Below are 20932 nucleotides of genomic sequence, written 5' to 3'. Positions count from 1 at the left end.
CGGAGGATTGTGGGAAAACCCGGTGTCGGAACGGGAAACGTGTCGGAGGGGTGATAAAGAGAAGAGTTGTCTTTAATCTGCGGCACTTTGGGAGCGAACGCCGCAGAGATGGCGACGCAGCGGCCGAAACGGTTCATCTGCTCGGTCAGCGGCTGCCCGGCGGCCTACAACAAGCAGTGGAAGCTGGACGCGCACCTGTGCAAGCACACGGGAGCGAAACCCTTCTCGTGCACGCGCGCCGGCTGCGTGAAGTCTTTCTGCAGCGCGTACCACCTGAGCAGACACGCACTCACGCACAGCGGGGACAGGCCGTTCCCGTGCACGGAGCCCGGATGTGAGGAGGCCTTCAGCACCAACGCCAACCGGGCCAGGCATGTGGGTCGCGCCCACGGGAGCGAGCAGAAGAAATACAAGTGCACCTTCCAGGGCTGCAGGCTGGAGTTCAGGAAGAACAAGCAGCTGAAGGCACACGTGTGCGAGAGCCACGCACAGGTGGCCTCGTACCCGTGCACCCACGAAGGCTGCGGGATGAGGTTCTCCGTCCCCAGCAAGCTGAGGCGCCACCAGAAGGTGCACAGGGGTTACCCGTGCACGGAGGACGAGGCCTGCGGCTTCACGGGGAAGACCTGGACGGAGCTGCTGAAGCACAGGAAGGAGCGGCACCGGCTCAGTTTGAAGTGCGAGCAGTGCGACAAGGTGTTCAGGGACTCGTGGTTCCTGCAGCAGCACCAACGCGTCCACGCCGAGACCCGCGTGGTGCTCAAGTGTCCCCGAGAAGACTGCGGCCGGTCGTTCACCACGCTCTTCAACCTGCAGAGCCACGTGGGCTCCTTCCACGAGGAGCTGAGGCCCTTCGCCTGCCCCCACGCGGGCTGCGGGAAGACCTTCGCCATGAGGCAGAGTCTCCAGCGCCACGGCGTCGCCCACGACCCCGAGAAGAAGAAGCTCAAGAAGCCCAAAGCCAAGAGGTCGCTGGCCTCCAGGTTGAGCGGGTTCGGCGAAACGAAGAAAGCGGCGTCCGAAAAGCGGCGGAAGCAGCAGGAAACGCCAAACGACGACTCTGAAGTGCAGAAGAAGACGACGACGGGTCCTCCGGGTCCCGTCGAGCTGGTCTCCCTCCTGCAGGACACGTCGCTGCTGTGCGGTCCTGCTGTGGACACGCGTGGACTCACCGAGGCCCTGAACGCACCTCTGACGGTGTAGAAGAGAAATGGAATGCAGCCACACCAGGATTATGAGGACACTTGATGAGAGCACTTAAGAGGTCTTGTCTCGGTTGTAGTCCACCGCTGTTAAATACCATCTAACGGTTCCTTACTCAGGACGGTTTGCTTTGAGGCTGGAACCGAACATTTATTAAGATTTATTTGTATTCGTGGTCTTTCCGGAAATGAATCCTGAATGAAGCTAAAAGACAGTTTGGTTCTGGAACCAAATCCTGTTTTTTCCGTCCTTCTGGTTGTTGTCAAGTGTTTCTTTTTTTTTTGGTTTCTGGAGCCTTTAAATCTTTATATTTATATTTACTAAAAAAATATATTTTGTCCATATTGTGAAGTTAAAAAAGACCATTTTGTATTAAAAAAACAAAACAGTTTTTGTTTAAATAAACCTGTAAAATATATTTTGTGTCTCAATAGTATTTACTCTTTAAAATCCATAATGGTGGGAAAACATTGATACAGCACAGTTTGTTGCGATGTTTTGCGTGACATTATTGTGTTGATCCATGGACACAGTATCCTTTTATTATATACACAATTGTTTACTTGTTTTAGCATACTGTTATTTGTGTATTTGTTACCATATTTTATTGTACATTTTCATATTTCTATTTTTATATCATGTCTTATACTTGCACTCTCTTTGTTGTTTCCTGTTACGCACCAATAGATCACCGAGCCAAATCCCTTCTATGTGTGACGTACTTTGCTATAAACTGCTTCTGATTCTGAACAAATCAGGTTGTTTTTTTTAATTCACAAATTGTGAAAGTATTGTGTTAAAGCAGCAGGTTAAACACAGTAACAGTGAACACACAGTAAATATACATATCAACACTAGAGTTATATATCTTTAGAATACACGATATAAACAATATATTGGAATACACTAAAAATATGCGTATGCATACAAGGAATTTGACTCCGGTTTCTTCCACTCACTGGTACACAGAAACAGACAAATAAACAAAAGAAACAAGGAGATCAAAGAAGGAAAAAGGATAAACATTTAACTATTTTGTACATGCGAAATATAAAATGCAAAAGTGTATATATATATGAACATAAAACACAAAAAACGACGACAATGAAATGTAGATAAAAGTGCATTGAGTAAATATGGAAAAAAAAATGGAATTTAAAGTTACCGGGTTATTGCACATGGATTTGTTCCTGACAGAAGATGAATGATTAAATGTTCATGAGAGGGACGCCCATGGGAAAGAAGCTTTACTTTGGTGTCCACATACTTATGGTCACTTGGTCTCTCTTTTTATGTCATCGTGGTCCAGGATTCTGCAGCGGTCGTCACCAACTTGCACAACCCTAAAGGAGGGGATTGTGTGTGTGTGTGTGTGTCAGATTCAGATCCTCGTGCCTCGATGACACACGGCGGAGCATCTCGGCTCTGACCAAACAGATTTACGGCGTAAACATGAGAAGCTCCGTGCGAGTTTGAGATTCCGACGCTAAATCCCCCTCTGAATATTTCCCGTTTACAGGAAAGCTGCTCCCCTACATTCCTGCCCCGAGCGTCTCAGACGAGCCCTACATGGGCTGACTGTCTGACCAGCTCCTCAGGGAATAATGCACAGAAGACCTCATCCAATTAGTATTCATACGATATGATACGATACAAGGTGTCCTGTGATCGTTTCCTCTTTTTAGGGCTTTTTCTACATGACCGATTCCATGCTGAAGAAATGCTCAGATCTCGCTAAAGCGCAGTAATCAATGTGTTCTAATCTGTCAACAGTTAAAAAGTCATCACTTTGGACTGAGATTTTGCAACAAACCTGGTTTTCTGTGATAAGCTTTAGTTATTATGTTTTATTATATTTGGACTTTAAGAATAAAATGTTTTTCACATACAGCGCCAGTATAATTAGGGTTAGTAATCTTGAGAAACCAGCAAGCGTACAATAGAGCGGTCATTTTATCAGGGTCGCCAAATAGATTGGCTAAATTTATTTTATTAAACATTTTTTATCATTATTACATTTATATAAGAATTATAAATTAGCATAATTATCGGCATAATAATACATTGGGGCAATCTCCAGTTCTGCAGAGTGAAGCTACTGAAGAAGTGACTTAAAACTTGCATTCCCTCTCCTGTCCAGCAGGGGGCGACTCCTCTGGCTGTATAGAAGTCTATGAGAAAATGACTCTACTTCTCTCTTGATTTATTCCCTCAGTAAACATTGTAAACATGAGTTTATGGTCTCAATCTCTAGTTTCAAGTCTTCTTCAATACAGCATGATGTTCATTTAGTAAATGATGCTCCATTTAGAGTCAAACAGACCATAAAGCAGGGGATGCTTTAGGGCGGGGCTTACTGTGATTGACAGGTCGACACCAGAGACGTATACGGCGTCTCTACGTCGCTCCTCCACATTCCAAATATGGTCACTTCTGTTCATTGGTTGGGAAAATTAAAAACGTCGAAATCGCCGAACTCAAGGCCGTCCAATGATTACATTCAAATGAAGTGATTGGACGAACTCATTACAGTCCTTTGACAGTCACAGATACCAGATTTCTGTTTTTGCCAGAGCATTTTTGATTCATTCATTGCTTTCAGGATGTAATGAAAACTTCAACTTAAATAACAAACAAGCGTTATTTAATAAAAGTACCAGCCCTCGCTTTAACTCTCATCAAATAAATCTTCATGTACATCTATTTCCTCGGTTCTATTTTCCCTCCCTATATTTTATGTGAAACCACTGAGTAGAGTCTGGAGCAGAGATGGGTGATTGTCGGACCCTGGTTTGAGCTGGACAGTGCTTCGCTATGAACGGTCCGGGTTAGAGGCGCGGGACTTGATTTTGGCATAAACAATTTGTCAAATTTATGGATATCCAGTTCTGGAACAGCAGCTGACAGGTTTCAGGTCTGGCCTGGTTTACCACTGTGTAAAAATATTTTTTTTGGTTGATGCCACGTTATTTCCATTCCTGTCCTCTGACGACCCTGATTTCCAGACTGGTTCTTTAGGCCCTAATCCAATGGGATTGCTCCATCTCCACTGTATTTCTCCCACTACCTCCTCCACTTTTCCTTCTTTCCTTTCAACCTTCGCTTGGCCTTCATCCTTCTGTCTCTTTTGAGAGGTGGAAGGAATGTGTCAGGCCCTTTGCCCTTTTGTGCACGGGAAAATAGAGGTTCTCCGTGAGAATGATTTTGCCTGCTTGTGGACAGCGGAGATCTTGTGCAGGTTAACAAAGGTCTTTAATGGCTGTATCTGCAGTAACGAGGTGCGGTTCCATGTCTTGCTCAAGGACCCTTCCACTTTACTGTGTTTACTGCAACCCTGGGCTACTGAGGAAAGGTCCAATAATCCAGTTTTCCATATTTGTCAGCTTGTAAAAGCCTCTTAACCGTTTATGTTTGGCTCTGTGAGAAGAAAAAGAATCTCATAAAATCCGATTTGTTTGTCTCGAAAATAGGTTTTTCCAATTGTAAGTATTTTGGGTAAAAGTATCGAGCAGGCTACTTTATATAACCGAGGAAAAGCTCATTGTCATTTTTCATTCTTAGTGTCTAATTTAGTGCCGTCTCAAAAACTTTATCTTCGAAAGAATTATTGAAATTCCCGGCAGTAAATTTGCTGGCTCAGTATTTGTTCAGGATTTAGGGATGATTCCTTTGTAATTCATATCAACAGGGCTATAACACATGAGATATGGGGCTGTTTAAATATAATAAATAAACTTGACACACAACTCATGTCTAAATATAACTAACTGAAGCCAGGAGCCAGGCATGAACAGAATGCAGTAGAGACAATATTCATTGTTTTGATTACAGTATTTATGGTTATACTTTATAGTATGCATTACCTGATTTACTATTTTTTCACTATACTTTTCTACAATTCTTTAGCTTTTATTTACTCGCTTTTGGGTTTCACTTGACTTTTCTTGTTCTGATTTTACAACTAATGTGTCTTTTTCTGTTTGTCAGTCAGGAAGCTAAAAAGCCAAAGACGACTGACACAAGTAATTGTATTGTTTTGATTGAGGGAATTATCCAAGCAGGTAAAATAGTTCAATTAATAGTTAGAATTATTTCCATTTGTACCTTAGAAGTCAAAAACATCTGCATCAAGAAAATTGCCATGAAATTATGGTTTATTGTCACTTTCCGCTTTCATCACATGGGAATATTTAACCAACCAATAAGTTCTGATCATAACTACCAAATACTGACCACCAGGGGGCGACTCCTCTGGTTGTATAGAAGTCTATGAGAAAATGACTCTACTTCTCTCTTGATTTATTCCCTCAGTAAACATTGTAAACATGAGTTTATGGTCTCAATCTCTAGTTTCAAGTCTTCTTCAATACAGCATGATGTTCATTTAGTAAATAGAGTCAAACAGACCATAAACCAGGGGATGCTTTAGGGCGGGGCTTACTGGGATTGACAGGTCGACACCAGAGACGTATGTGTCTACGTCACTCCTGCACTTTCGAAATATTGTAACCGTTTATCGGTCGGCAAAAAAAGACAACATGGCGACGGACGTAATCCAAGATGGCGACGTCAAAATCTCAGAAGTCGTATACGGCGTCTCTACGTCACTCTTCCGTATTCCAAACACGGTGACTTCTGTTCACTGGCGGAATAAGAAACCAAGATGGCGACGGCCAAATCGCCAAACTCGAGGCTTCATTACAGCAGTCCACAAACCAATGGGTGACGTAACGGTGACTACGTCCACTTCTTATACACCGTCCATGGTTGGGACAGATGGATACAATTTTAAACCAAAACATTCCAGGTCCTGTACATATTTTCGATCCCATCAGCTGCTAATAAAAGGTGCACTGAGGTGTTTGAGCTGCACCTGGCTCTCAGAAACAGGGTCCAAATATGCACTTTCTCCCGAACTCCAAAATTCCATCTCCTGCCTGCTCGGGCCCTATAACCATTACATAATGCATATTCTACATATTCTACATGTCAGCCACACATCGCTGATGAAATCCCTCGATTTATGGACCAGCTCAAGACGAGTCACCCATGGTGGAATGTCTGCTGAAACAGGCCCTGTTGTGTTCTAATTATAACCCGACTTCCCTTTCTTTTTTGGTGTTTTAACCTTTTAGAGAAAGTTTTTTTGGGCGGGCTTCTCTTTAAATCGATTCCAAAGAGGTTACGTCTACGATAAGAGAAGCGACACGGGCCTGTTTAAAGACATTCCACGGTGACTCATCCCGATTTCTTTAACCTTTTACATTTCCTACACGGATTCATTTAGTGTTTTATGTCTTGATAAAGTCCCGTCTGTGAACGTATCTCTTGGCTGTCTGCTTCTGTGTCCGTCTAATCTACTGATTCATTAATCTCACATAATTCTCAGCATCATCAATGTGACATCACTGTCCACTCCTTAGCAGTTTTTTCTTTAACTACCAGAAAAATCCATATTACCAGTGGCCAACATCCTCTGGAAAAACATCTGGGTGGAATCGTTGATTTACACCAATTAGATAATCTCAACAGGACAAATTCTGGGTCAAACGCCCGCCTGCCCTCCTACGCTCCCAGGTGAGGTGGATAGTCTGTTGGCAAGTAACGGGTTAGTGTCTGTCTCACCCCTATCTCAACCCCTCGCGCACCCCCACCCCTCCATCTCCGAGGGCTATATATATTGGAGGTTATGACTCGTCTGCATCTCGAGCATCACTCGCACCCGCAGACGTCCGCAGACATTCAAACACACGCACGCACACACACACACACACACACACAAACGTGCCGACGCGAAGACGAAGAGCAGACTCCAGCGATGAGTTCCCTGTTGAAGCTGGTCCTGGTTCTGTTTTGCATCCAAAGAGGAGAAGGCCGCTGGCTGAGGTCGCTCATTGGTGAGTAGTGGCTGAAGGGGAAGGTGGTGACCTATGACCTTTTTGGTTAAAAATCTGGTTTTTTTGCTTGTTTTGGAGGCAGTGAGTTAAAATCGTGTGTCTAGACTTGATAATCCTTCATTTTCTGCCTCTTATGAAGTTATTACATTTTTAGCTCAGATGTATATTTAACTCTTTCTGCTTTCTCCAGATCAGAAACAAGAGACGGCATCTCCACACACGTCCACAAATGAGGACAATAGAGACGGAGACGGACCAACGGGAGCTTCTGGAGTCGAACCGTCACCAGATCCCGTCGCCCCGATCCCGGCCCGGTCCCGCCGCTCCGCCCTGGACTCCCAGTGCGGCCTGCGCTCCGTCCTGCTGCAGGTGCGGCACCTCGGGCTGGGCTACGACTCGGACGAGACCGTCCTCTTCAAGTACTGCGGCGGGACGTGTCCCCACGTACGCTCCAACCACGACCTCACCCTCACCAACCTGCTGCTGAGCGGCGTGCTCCCGCAGCCGGCGCCCGGCGAGCTGTGGCACAACGCGCCCTGCTGCAGGCCCACCCACCACGAGGACATGGCCTTCCTCGACAACTCGCACCGCTGGCACAAGGTGGAGAAGCTGTCGGCCGCCGGCTGCAGCTGTGTTGGATGATGTGTTTGTGAGGACAAGTTTGTAATATCTTTAAATTAAGAGTTGTATTCCCGACTCTTCTTATTTATATCAAAGAAACTAATTTAAGCTATGTTCCCTTTCACTTTTGGCAGAAAAACCTCATGAATCATGTTTTGTTGATTTAAATGTTTTGACTTCAGCTTGTGATCTGATGAGCCTCAACAGGGTTTAGAATTGTATTACTTTTGGTGTATTGCAAACTTTTAAAAAAGGACTCCAACAGCAGTCAAGCTAAAATATACGGCTGCTTTTCTTACTTCATGAACAGTCTGCATTCTAGAAAAGGGAGTTTTTTTTACCTGACATTGGCAATAAATACGTAATTAAAGAGTCAGAAATAGGATCTAATGTAAGACCTTTTTAAAAAAAAAAAATGAAATATGAATGCCCTTTTGTGAATCTTTCTGATTAAGCGGTCTAAAAGGGTGGAACTGAACAGATTCTACTACAAGCTACTTGACAATTTTTTTGTAAATAAGCTGACGTGTATTTATTTTAAATCTTCAGTGCAATTTGTGGGATTAATAGTAGTTATGGATTATGTGTACGAAGCTGCAGATGCACTCGAGGTTTGGATAAAACGCAGCCGAGCGAAGTTCCTTTAACGATTCAGACTTATTTGTTGACGCTCAAGCTTAAGTTTAAAAACAAATGTATTTATGTAAGATAAGTTATTTATTTATTTGTTGCCATTCTATTGTCATGCCGACTAACTTATTTTGTAACGTGTTGATCTCTGTGTGCGTTTGTACAGTTCCTAATAAAGATAAACTTGTACAGAACTAATCAGTGTTGATGGGAGTGTCATTACAGCAAAGAGAGAAATGAACACGATGTATACAAGAACGTGTTTATTCAAGGGTTTTGTACAAAAATATATGTTTTGCTTACATGTGATTCACATCCAGAGCATGTGTACATCTGTGTCAGCTGGTATGTTCAGCATTTCCTTCCATCTCTAGAGAACTAAATCTTTGCATAAAGAGACAGACAATCTGGCTGCACCTGATCGGCTGCTGCGTATCTATTTAGCACTTTTCTGAACTAAATACATATTTTTTCTCCCTTTGCCATTTACAAATGAACATAAACTCCAGTTAGGATCTTATTCAAGTTGAGCTGCCCACATGCTTTGTGATTTATTCCTATTTCTTCCAAAAGACTTTGTTAACAAAAACAAAACGTGGGAGTAAGATGTTTTCAGCCACCACGAGGTTTTAAAGTTCTGATGATTACAGACTGTATGTTAAAAAAAATGTTGAATGTATCTTGGCACTACTTTCACCATCTCTATGTGGCCATCTCGTCCTCCTCCGTCTCCTCTGGCTCCGCCCCCCACACCTGGACCTGCCCCTCCATGGCGGTGAGGAGGCAGGTCTCCGTCGGGTGGAAGGACAACGACTGGACCACGGCTTTCCCCACCCGCAGCTTCAAGGACAAAGATCCCTGGAGGTCGGGAAAAAAACACAGCAGAAGCTTTCAGTACATCTGTTTCTAACATAACGTAAGATCACATTTGTCAAAAGTGTTGTGGATGAATGTCTAATTTTGGAGGACTTATTGATTTTAAGACAATCGGACTGTGTTTATGTGCTGCTGGGATGAAACCCAGAGGTTACAGGGAGCTGTTCAGCATGACACCTGTTTTGTATTGGTGGAAGTTTGCACTGAATACCAACTAGCTCCCTCTTTTGTTTGCGTTTCTGTCCACTTAAAGGGAGAGTTGGGATGTTTTGAAGTGAGTTTCTTCTCCGTAGTCAGTGTTTTACTACAGTAGATGGAGTTTGGAGAAACAGACAGGAGAACCAGCAGGGGAGCAAAGTAATGTACTGCTGTGGATGCATTTTAGACACCTTAAAAAAAAAAATCAATATCAGTTTTAAGCGTAGGGGGAACGGTAGCTGTTATCTAAGCTCTCTTCAACGCCACAAGACTCCATTCACAAAAAACAGACATTCTGTTAGAAGCACAATCCACTCACCTCCACCAGGTCCCAGCAGTAGACGTGTCCGTCCTCCGAGCAGCTCAGAACGTGGGTGTCTTTACTGGACAGGCAGCAGTCCAGCTTATAGCCCTTCATCTTGTGTCCCGTGTACCTGAAGAGACACAAACAAACAACATGAACAGACTTTGTCAATACATGTTCAGCACGCTGCGTCACGGACAAACAGAGCAGGGGGGTGGACGAAATTACAGACACTCCTTTCTACAATCAATCAATAAATTCTAATGTGAACGTGGTAATGTCGAACTTTTGATTGTAGCTGTGTCATAGTGCTGTTGAGGTTTTTTTCTTGGTGGTGTTGCCGTCTTTGTCATGAGGTATTGGTGGTTTTAGAAAGACAAATATGGCAAAAACTGCATTTTTTAACACCACCTCAAAGCCGACAGGCTACAAGAGAAGATTGTCAGTTGGATGTGAAACTTTCTTTGTTTTCTTTCTTTGTTTTTCTGTTTCACTTTGAGTTGCTTCACTAAGAAACAGAAAATGTTATCTGATCGTTTCCCTGTTTTCCGATGCTGTGAAGCAAAACAAACGGACAAGTTTTATTCCAAAATCTGAGGTCCAATGTTTCTAAGACTCCTTCTCTCCTTTTTGAACAACAAGAGTTAAAATACCACACATTGAGGATTCTATAAGATGTGCCATGATGAACAGCACTCACTCTCCCAGCATTTCCCCGGTGCTCTTGTCCAGCAGTCTGACCGTTGAATCCAGACTGGAGCTCAGGGTGCACTGACCGTCCTGACTGAAACACACACATGTGATGGGACCTGCAACACGCAAACACACACACACACACACACACACACACACACACACACACAAACCTGTTATTTAGCTTTAATGAATGCTGAAAATAAATCTTGTGAAAAAGATCACTTACTGCTGATGAAGTCAACGTGCAGCTGCCCCATTCTGAGGTCGTAGCGCCTCACTCTGCCGTCCACCGACCTAAACACACCGAAGAGAAATGTCACATAGTTTGACGTTCAGGGATCTGGTGGAATTTAAGATTGATATAACGAATGTACATGAAAAGAAAAAAATGTTCTTGGACAGATAGGGGGGCTATAACTTAGGAGGAAAATTGGATTTAAAAACAAGGTTTGCACCATTCTTAAAAGTATGTGAATATCAATTTGTGTATTGAACGTTTTAGAGTAACAGAAATGAAGAAAGCAAATATTAAGAATGCAAATGTTCGTATTGTTATTGGTTTTCTTTTCTCGTCTTTCCTTCTTACACGTTGAACGTTGTGGTTTAGTTGTGGGGCGGAGTTCAGGTCTATGTGATTGACTGAGTATTGACTGATTAGTTTTGAGGTGAGGTAGGACTAGAAAAGCATCTGTTTCTTCTTCATTTATTTCTTACATTAAATACGTGCATTAACCGTTATGTGTTGATTATTATTATTTAATTTTTTTCACATGCATCTTATTTTTTTAAATGTTTAAATAAAGTATTAACAATACCATCCTATTGTTTTGTGCAACAGTGAAATACAGTAAAGGTAAGTAAAGAAACAATAAACTGTGGATTCATTGTCTCTTAATTTGCTTTCAGTACAAATTCAAACTGAATGAGCAGGAGATGCAAGTTATGACTGATTTGTGATGAATATAATCTAAGGATCAACTCGAAAAAACGCAGGTGACTTCAAGTGTCTTTCATGGTAAAAACGATGTTAACTTCACTGACCCGGTAAGCAGCTCGTGCTGTGCCACCTTCAGGCTGCTGACGCTGTCCGTCGCCTCGTCTAGAACCTGGATGGGCTCGAACCTTCTGGACCTGGTGTCCCAGCACCGAACCGTCCCATCGAGGGACCCTGGATGAGGAGAGAACACACAGAACACACACACACACACACACACACACACACACACACACACACACACACACACACACACACACACCACAAATAAATGAATATACACATTTATGGAGTAATCACAGTATCCGTGTTGATGAGTTTGTTAGAATTCAAAATAAATAATACAGACCAAGAAACTTATAAAAACAACTAGATTTTCAAGCGGCAAGATATTTCACATAATACACACTGAGCTATCCAAACAAACACACAATGTATACTGAAGTACGTGTTTTTCATGGATGAAGACTCACCAGACAAGATGACAGTGGCCTCCTCGTTGAACTGGACACAGTTGACTCTCTGCGTTGGAGTGAGATTTTAAAAACATTGACAGAAAGAACAAATAAACCAAAAGCAAAGTGAAACTAAAAAAACATTTTAAAAGGACATGAAAAAAAAAAGAAATAAAACGACAGAATTGGGTTATACAGAACTGACCCCAGCGTGACCTCTGAGTTTGCGTGTGACCTGGCCCGTGGCGACGTCCCACAGGATCAACGACTTATCAGAGCTGCAGGAGCACAGCATGCTGTTGTCATAGGAACTGTTGAAGGGAGCCAATGAGAAACAAAACACGTGTTAACAACTTAAACTTGTGTACGACGCTGCAAAGTTGCCGAGTCAGCCTTCCCCGACACACCGTGGCGGAGGAGGCCACGACTCAATTCTCTCACCCGTCGGCGTCCAGGACCTCGTATCCATGGCCGCTGTACGTCTTCAGCAGTGTGCCGCGGCTCACACTCCACAGCTTCAGAGATTTGTCACTGCCACAAGACAGCAGGTAGTTCCCATCAGCTGACCGAGCAGAGAGACATGAGACACGAGATTTAAGTTAATACAGTTCATTTCACGGAGGACTCACGGCTCACACGGAGAGTTCACACTCAGGGTGCTGGAGGATGTGTGCTGTGACAAAATAAAATAAGCACAATAATAATAGACACACTGTATTTGTGCTGCTAAATGAATTGGATAACTGTCAGACTATTAAAAGATAAGATAAGTAAAGGTTAAGTTAAGAAAAAGGGAAGTGAAGTAAAAGTTAAGTTAAAGTGAAGTTAAGATATGATAAGATAAAGATTAGGATTTGATAAGATAAGATAAGGATAAAGATAAACCTGATAGACTTGAGTACAGAACCAGACAAAGATAAAGAAAATAAAAATAAAGTTAAAAAACTATCTATTCACCACTGGACCTCTGAATGAGCGAACATATACAGTCTGTCGAATTAATATAAATATGTATTTACCAGTATGCACCGTAACTTTTGAATTTTATACCTGTCTTATTCATTTGTTTAGCTTTGTGTTTTATTTTCTATCCTCTTGGCTCTTTAGTTTCTGTTTTTAAATGTCTTTTATAATGTGTTTTCTTTTGCACTTTGTTTCCATGCTTTCGATTGTTTACTAAAAATATAAAATAGTCTCTTTTTCTGTCCATCATTACATATAAATGTAAGTAAATACGATTATGAATGAATATATGAATCAGTGCTAGTGCGTCAGAGTCCATGCAGGATTCAGTAGTTAAAGGTCCAAAGTGAGTAACAGACACATATTAAGCATGCTTTTAAAAATCTTGGGCATTAGCCTAAACCCTGATTTCTCATGTCATCAGGGTGATACACGTCGTTCGTCTCTCTGTCACCGTTGAAGCGGACGGCCCTCACAGCTCCCTGCAGACAGTCGATGGTCCTGAGCAGATGTTGGGGGAGCTGAGGAGCCTGAGGTTTGGGCTGAGGGAACGACATCACTCCTCACCTGTGTGGGAAATAAAAACACCACAAAACATGTGAGCCACACGACCAACTCCAGCTGATCACATGACATGTGGATCAGCTGATCACAATGACATGTGGATCAGCTGATCACAATGACATGTGGATTCACTGTAAATACTGCTGCACAAACATAGCTTTATAGGTTATTATTATTATTGTTTATTGCCACGTGGAAATGAATGCACTTTAAATATATGATATATAATTCATATGAATATAAATATATGAATATATATATATATATATATATATATTATATGAATCATATATATTCATATATATATTCATATATATTCATATATGATATATATTATATATATATTAATATATATATATAATTCATATATATATATATATATATATCATATATATATATTCATATGAATATATATATATATATTCATATGAATTATACACATGACATGTGGATTCACTGTAAATCCTGCTGCAAAAACATAGCTTTATAGGTTATTATTATTATTATTGTTGTTGTTTATTGCCACGTGGAAATGAATGCACTTTAAAGTATTTTAATGCACATTACTAAATAAACTAATGGAGTTGCAGGAGGTTATGTTACAACATGTTAACCTGGTTACTTTCATTAACAGTGGATTATTATGACACTTTATACTCACAGTAACAGTAGTTTTCCCCGTTTTGCTTCCGTATTTAACTGTTTAAAAGAGTTACATTTCAGGAGAATACCATGTTGATATTATATGTGCAGTATCTCTTATAATAACTCTGTATATAAGAAGTTTATCCCGTGTTTGTGACCATTAACAGCTTCCTCCATTAATTTTACCCAGCATGTTTGCGACTACGCGCAATGCATGCTGGGATCAAAATAGTCCCGTCAAAGTAAAAGTTCAAAACCACAAATCCAGTTTAATCTTTGCCAATTTGTTAATCAACGCTTTTATTTTGAAACTAACCGGATATGACTAGACCCTAGTGAAGGGTCCGTTCCAGCTGCCAGATCGGTTCCGCGCATGCGTAGAATATTTTCGTCATAGTTGGTTGTGACGGAGAAAGACCGGACCTGGATCAGATCCTATGGACCGGACCGACAGAAGCGGACTGTTTAATACTCTTTTTTTGGCCATCGAATTAGACATTTGATCTGACATTATTTGAGAATCTTTGGCAGAAAGTCTTCTTCTGCAGACTCTCATATAGAGAGAGTTCATGTTAAAGATACATTTCTATTTTATATATTTATAAAACGTAATTTTTGATTCATATATATATAAGAATATATATATATATTATATATATATATATATATATATATATATATATATATAATATATATATGAATATATATATAATATATATATATATGAATATATATATGAATATATATATATATATGAATATATATATATTAATATATATATATTAATATATATATATATATATATATATATATATATATATATATATATGAATATATATATATTCATATATATATATATTATATATATATATATATATTCATATATATATATTATTCATATATATATTATATATATATATATATATATATATATATATATATATAATATATATATTCATATATATATATATACCATATATCATATATTCAAATGGTTTTTCTTTATTTTTATTTTTTTATACATTGTAGATTAATATTGAATACATCCAAACTGTGAAGGATATATATAATATATATATAAACATATATATAAACAAACCAGAATATGTTTTATATTTTATATTCTTCAAAGTAGTTGAAAAAGGTGGACAAACCTTCTCCTTCAATGATTTTACTTTATTTTTATTTTTTTGTTTTCTACATTGTAGATTAATATTGAAGACATCCAAACTATGAAGGAACACATATAACAAAATTATGTTTTATATTTTACATTCTACAAATAGTTGAATGACAATGTGTCCAGAATATGTATATATATATATATTTATATATTATATATATATATTGAATGATATATATATAATATATATTATATATACTATATACTGTATATATACATATATTTTGTTTTTGTCGGTCCGGTCCATAGGAAAATACCAGGTCCGGTCTTTCTCACTCACAACCAACTATTGCACGTCGTCATGTCTGCGACTACGCGCAATGCACTCTGGGATCAAACCAGTCCTGTCAAAGTAAAAGCTCACAACCCCAAATCCCGTTACATCTGAGCCTACATGTTCCTTAAAAGCTTTTATTTTGAAACTACCTGGAACGCCTAGCCTCTCTCTGCTTTAACACATCAGCTGGTTTTTCGCTCACAGGAGTTTATATTTATATATAAATAAAAAGCACCCGAGGAGGGAATTGTGACACATTATGTCTTTTAACAACATGGCAGACCCTAGGAGACAGAATAAGATCCTGAGGTGAGGATGTCACCGTGAGAACAGGACGTTTTTATCAATGGAAGTAGCTTGGATTAGGCTACATGCTAGCTAAGAGCTAATGAGGCTAACCTTTGACACATGTGTTTCTGCAAAGGATTAGTGGCTTAACTGGTTTAACTGGTTTCATTAAAGGATGCACACGTGATGCTGAATGCATAATGTACAGAATGCATCTATAATAGCATGATAATGTGTTTCCACCTGTCAGGAGAGGATTACCCAGCATGCTTTGGGAGTGAGATGTGTTCAACCAGCATGCATTGGAGTCATGTGATCTATCAGTGTGATCAGCTGTTTGGTTGATGTGTGTGTTTTCTCTCTGTTGCAGGTACAAAGCCCCCAGCACAGACAGTAATCCCACCCTGGAGGACCCCACGCCGGACTACATGAACCTGCTCGGCATGATCTTCAGCATGTGTGGACTGATGCTGAAGGTGACCCACACACACACACACACACACACACACACACACACACACACACACACACACACACACACATACATACACATATACATATACACACATATACACACACACATACATACATACATACACATACATATACACACACACACACATACACACACACACACACACACACGCACACACACCTACACACACACATACATATATACATACACACACACACCTACACGCACACATGCATACATACACTCACTCTCTCTCTCACACTCACAAACACACATACACACACACACACATATACATACATACACACACTCACTCACTCACTCACTCACTCACTCACTCACTCACTCACTCACTCACTCACTCACTCACACACACACACACACACACACTAAACCTCTCATCTCTACCTTGTCTCTGTGTCCACGCTAAATGGGTGTCACCTCTGATTGTTAGACTTTGGTCCGGCCCATTCGTTCCATTTAGAAGATTAAAGGTGAACTCACCTTTTTGAGATGAAAGGATGAAGTTCAGCTTTTGACTTTCAGCTCAAAGGATACACGAGACAAAACAGCAGCAGGCTCATGTGTCTTCACAGTCCAATAGTTGACAAAATGATTAATTGATTGTCTTTTCATCAACAAATAACAGTTTTTTCTAATTGGTGTAAAATATTTTAAAATATTATTATTATTTTTAACTAATAGTATGAATTATTTACTGTTTTATTTATAACTTTTTCTGCCGATAGCACTGACAGATTTTGGGGGGTTTTCTGTCAGCGCAGGAAACACAAGATATTCTTATTTCCACTGGCCTTCGGTTGCTCTCAAATAATAAATTGCTCATTCAAGTTTTCTGTTTCAGACTTGTGCACATATCATATTATATTTTCTTGTATTTTTTCCATAGCGTTCTTTTGTTATGTTGCTGCTTTTAACTTGCGCTTTTGTCAACTTCAGCTGTTTTTTTTAAAAACGTTCCATATAAATAAACTTGACTACAGAGGAGCTTCATCTTCGGAGTTCTGTCTTTGTTTACTGGCCGGGATACAGGCAGTTTCCAAAGGATACGACCTTGAGTTGAAGGTCATCATGTCGTCATTGATTCTGTGATGTTTATCATTAACTCTGCTGTTGTCCGTTTGTCTACTAAGGGTTTGTCTATCTTCAAAGTAAATCTCACCTTTTGTAACCTTCGTGTGTTTTCCAGCTGAAGTGGTGCGCCTGGATCGCAGTCTACTGCTCCTTCATCAGCTTCGCAAACTCCAGAAGCTCGGAGGACACCAAACAGATGATGAGCAGCTTCATGTGAGTAAACGCCGGCGTGCCTTAGTGATGCAGGTCGTACTAAACGTGGGTGTGTCCTCCTTGTGCTCCGACACCGCAAACGACGCTGCTGTTCACCTGCATTGTTGTTCTGAGAGGGTTTCCACCGTAGAGTCCATGGGAAATATCAAAATTTGCGAGTCCAGCTTTCTTGATGAAGACACTTTGAATTTCCCTCTTATTTAGTCTAATCTATAATTGGGATATAATTTAATTTTATACTGTATTGACTTTCATCAGAATCCATCTTGGAGACATTATAACATCACAATATTATATATATTATATATCTATATATATATTTTCTTTTTTACAAAATGTCCTCATTAATTCAAAAGCAAACTATTTAAAAATAAACAAGTTTAGTTATTAAATTGATTCATTTGTGAATACTTTTGTATGTAAAACATAGTAATGGAACGCATTGAATCACATTGATTTGATTATTTTGTTTTGTTAGTATATTGTATATTAAAAAATATATTTTAATTAACTTTCTTGGACAAACTCTGCAGCCTCAGTCATTGGGGATGTTCCCCGATCCTCAGTCAGTTCTCTGGTGAAACCCTTTGAGTCGCTCGGCTTTGTATCTGGAGGTTAGACTCGCTCCCGTCTGCCTCCGAGACTTCAGATGAGCCAACTCTAATGTTCAAAAGCTTTTAACCGTGTGACCTCCGGTGGCCGCTACATTACCATTTGCATTAAGAAGGAGTACTACAGTAGGGCACCTGTCCAGGAGAACCCCCCCCCCCCCCATCTGGTCCATCATCTAGATGAGGTTGTATTAAAGACGAGCCTGATGCACTCGTCGGGTAGTAACGCCAAATGTTTGGCTCGGCGGGGTAATGTCAGACGATGAACTCGATGCACCGGAGTCGTGAGCGTGGAAAGCTGGTTCAAGGCCAGTTTTAGGACATCTGTAGATGGCAAAGATATGAAGTAAGAGTCCCTGTGTTATTAAAGAAAGGTGAGCGACTACACAGGAGGGAACTAAAGCGGTTTATGTCGGCGCTGATCAGATCTGTGCTCACTGATTCGTAATATGCCAAACTTGTCAGCGAAATATATCTCGTTGAAAATGAATACCTGCAGTGGTGTTTTTGCTTCGTAGGCAATAAGCAAGAAGTCGTTTTTTTTAATAAGTTGCAAAAGCAAAGGTGCTCATGGACCGAAACGAATGCAAACAGGAGAGAAAACCACAAAGGTAGCAACACACAGAACGGTTAGTCTCCACCTTCATTTCAGGCTTTTTCTTTATTTTGTTGTATAGTATGTGTATTTATTGTCTGTGTCTGTGTAGTTGAGCTGCTGCAACACTCGAATTTCCCCCATGGGGATCAATAAAGGAATATAATAATAAAGGTGTCAGACCTTTTAATGGGATTTTTCTATAATTCTCCATATTGCACAACCGTCTCTGCTCCCAGTAGACCACGCATATATATAAATCTGTGCAATACAATCATGATTTTGTTTGTGTATATATAGTACTTTTAGTTATTTTGGATTTTAACTTTTTAACTTATTTATAATTCTTTACTGTGTAATCACTTTTACTATGTCTCTTGTTTGCACTATCCTCTCTGCTGCTGTAGTACTGAGGACTGGGACCAATAAAGGATGATCTTATCTTATCTTATTCAGCCTTTGAAATATGTCTCTGAATAAATCATACTCCTTATCCTTTACTCTTTTATTATAACATAGTTCTGAACAGGAAAGTCGTTAAATTAAGCTTTGACGTCGTGAAAACACTGTTTCAGTTTGACTTTAAAACTACACTCACACACTCTTGACCCGTTCTCCGGTTTCCGTCTGCAGGCTGTCCATCTCCGCCGTCGTGATGTCATACCTGCAGAACCCTCAGCCAATGTCGCCGCCATGGTAACCGCCGGGGCCAAAGAGCAGTACGGAACGTGAAATCGTGTTATCTGCCGTTGGTGACGAAAAACAGCCGATTGACCCCGCCCATCTACCCCCCCCCACCCCCGGCCATCGTTGAGTAGAAACAGAGACGGAAAGAGAGATATAACGTGACAGGAAGAGAAGGAGGGAGGAGACAGATGACCAGGAGAGAAGGACAGTAAAGAGGACACTACGTCAGGGCGGAGACATGGAGGGGACTTTATCTGCCTTCTCATGTCCGTCACCTTTTTAACCTTTTCTAAGTTTGTTTGTTGACGGAAAAACTTCAAAATTCTGTTGCAGGACGTCATAAATAAAGTTGTTTGATTTTAAAAGGATCTGCTTGCTGTCATTTATTTAATATGTTAAAGCCGTGCTCTCTTCACATTCATACTTATTATTTACTAGCAGAGGTCTGCAATCTTTTTGATATGAAGTGCTATTTTTGAAGTTTTCTTTTTGGTCAGTTTGCATATCAACAGTAATGTAAACATTACATTTTAGTATGACACCACATCGCTGGATTATTTAATTTTATTCCATCCTCAATTCTTAAAACAATCCTTTTTTTTCTCCCATAATCAGGAAATTGTGATTAAATATGAGAGTACAACAAAAGAAGGCTACAACCTCATGAAAACATCCTCATCTGTTTCATTCATTAACAGCCTTCCACTTATCCTGTTCATCAGCAGTAAACGTAACTAAATTATTTTGAAAGGAGATCGAGTGCGATAATAGGAGCAAGCGTTATGATTCCCAGAATGCATTGCATTCACAATATACAGTAGATCACTGTTAGAATTTCACGGTAAATTTACATCGAAGAGTTACAGTCAGGAGGCAACGTTGACGCAAATGCGTTAAGTGTCTTAAAACCTGCATTCTCTCTCCTGTCCATCAGGGGGCGACTCCTCTGGTTGTATAGAAGTCTATGAGAAAATGACTCTACTTCTCTCTTGATTTATTCCCTCAGTAAACATTGTAAACATGAGTTTATGGTCTCAATCTCTAGTTTCAAGTCTTCTTCAATACAGCATGATGTTCATTTAGTAAATGATGCTCCATTTAGAGTCAAACAGACCATAAAGCAGGGGATGCTTTAGGGGCGGGGCTACCTGTGATGTCACGATGACTATGTCCACTTCTTAGAAACAGTCTGTGGTTACAGCGTGGGTCAATCCTCCTCAGGCCCCTCGTCCAATGAAGGTTTCTCCTCCACAACACATGCAGACTCACTCAGCATTGAACTGTGTGTGTGTGTGTGTGTGTGTGTGTGTGTGTGTGTGTGTGTGTGTGTGTGTGTGTGTGTGTGTGTGTGTGTGTGTGTGTCAGCTGGATGTGAGACTGATTTATTGTCACATAACTCACGTCGTGCTCTGCTGCAGCGACACACAGCTACACTTCTGTACTTTCAGCAAGCTCTGGTGGA

The 20932-nt window shown here is 40.5% G+C and overlaps 3 protein-coding genes across 3 annotated transcripts; 2 read left to right on the top strand and 1 right to left on the bottom strand.

The window, feature by feature from the left end:
* Positions 1 to 5: 5 nt before the first annotated feature.
* On the top strand, positions 6 to 1932 carry gtf3aa (general transcription factor IIIAa). The gene has a single exon (XM_054604156.1). It carries the CDS (start codon positions 109 to 111, stop codon positions 1201 to 1203), a length of 1095 nt encoding a protein of 364 aa, XP_054460131.1. The 5' UTR covers positions 6 to 108; the 3' UTR covers positions 1204 to 1932.
* A 6686-nt stretch (positions 1933 to 8618) lies between these two features.
* On the bottom strand, positions 8619 to 14269 carry wdr83 (WD repeat domain containing 83). The gene is made up of 10 exons (XM_054604838.1): positions 14063 to 14269; positions 13292 to 13404; positions 12316 to 12436; positions 12080 to 12185; positions 11893 to 11941; positions 11467 to 11593; positions 10652 to 10719; positions 10430 to 10538; positions 9745 to 9859; positions 8619 to 9209 (listed from the first exon to the last, which is right to left on the bottom strand). Exons 2-10 carry the CDS (start codon positions 13392 to 13394, stop codon positions 9054 to 9056), a joined length of 954 nt encoding a protein of 317 aa, XP_054460813.1. The 5' UTR covers positions 13395 to 13404; positions 14063 to 14269; the 3' UTR covers positions 8619 to 9053.
* A 1374-nt stretch (positions 14270 to 15643) lies between these two features.
* wdr83os (WD repeat domain 83 opposite strand) lies at positions 15644 to 19838 on the top strand. The gene is made up of 4 exons (XM_054604848.1): positions 15644 to 15815; positions 16165 to 16270; positions 17480 to 17577; positions 19417 to 19838. The coding sequence occupies exons 1-4, from the start codon at positions 15766 to 15768 to the stop codon at positions 19481 to 19483; spliced, it is 321 nt and encodes a 106-aa protein (XP_054460823.1). The 5' UTR covers positions 15644 to 15765; the 3' UTR covers positions 19484 to 19838.
* The last annotated feature ends 1094 nt before the right edge of the window (positions 19839 to 20932 follow it).

This window comes from Anoplopoma fimbria, chromosome 9 (genome assembly GCF_027596085.1).
Source record: "Anoplopoma fimbria isolate UVic2021 breed Golden Eagle Sablefish chromosome 9, Afim_UVic_2022, whole genome shotgun sequence".
NCBI classification, from domain to species: Eukaryota; Metazoa; Chordata; class Actinopteri; order Perciformes; family Anoplopomatidae; genus Anoplopoma; species Anoplopoma fimbria.
Note: the sequence above shows the minus strand (reverse complement) of the source record. Positions and strands in the feature narration are given on the sequence as shown.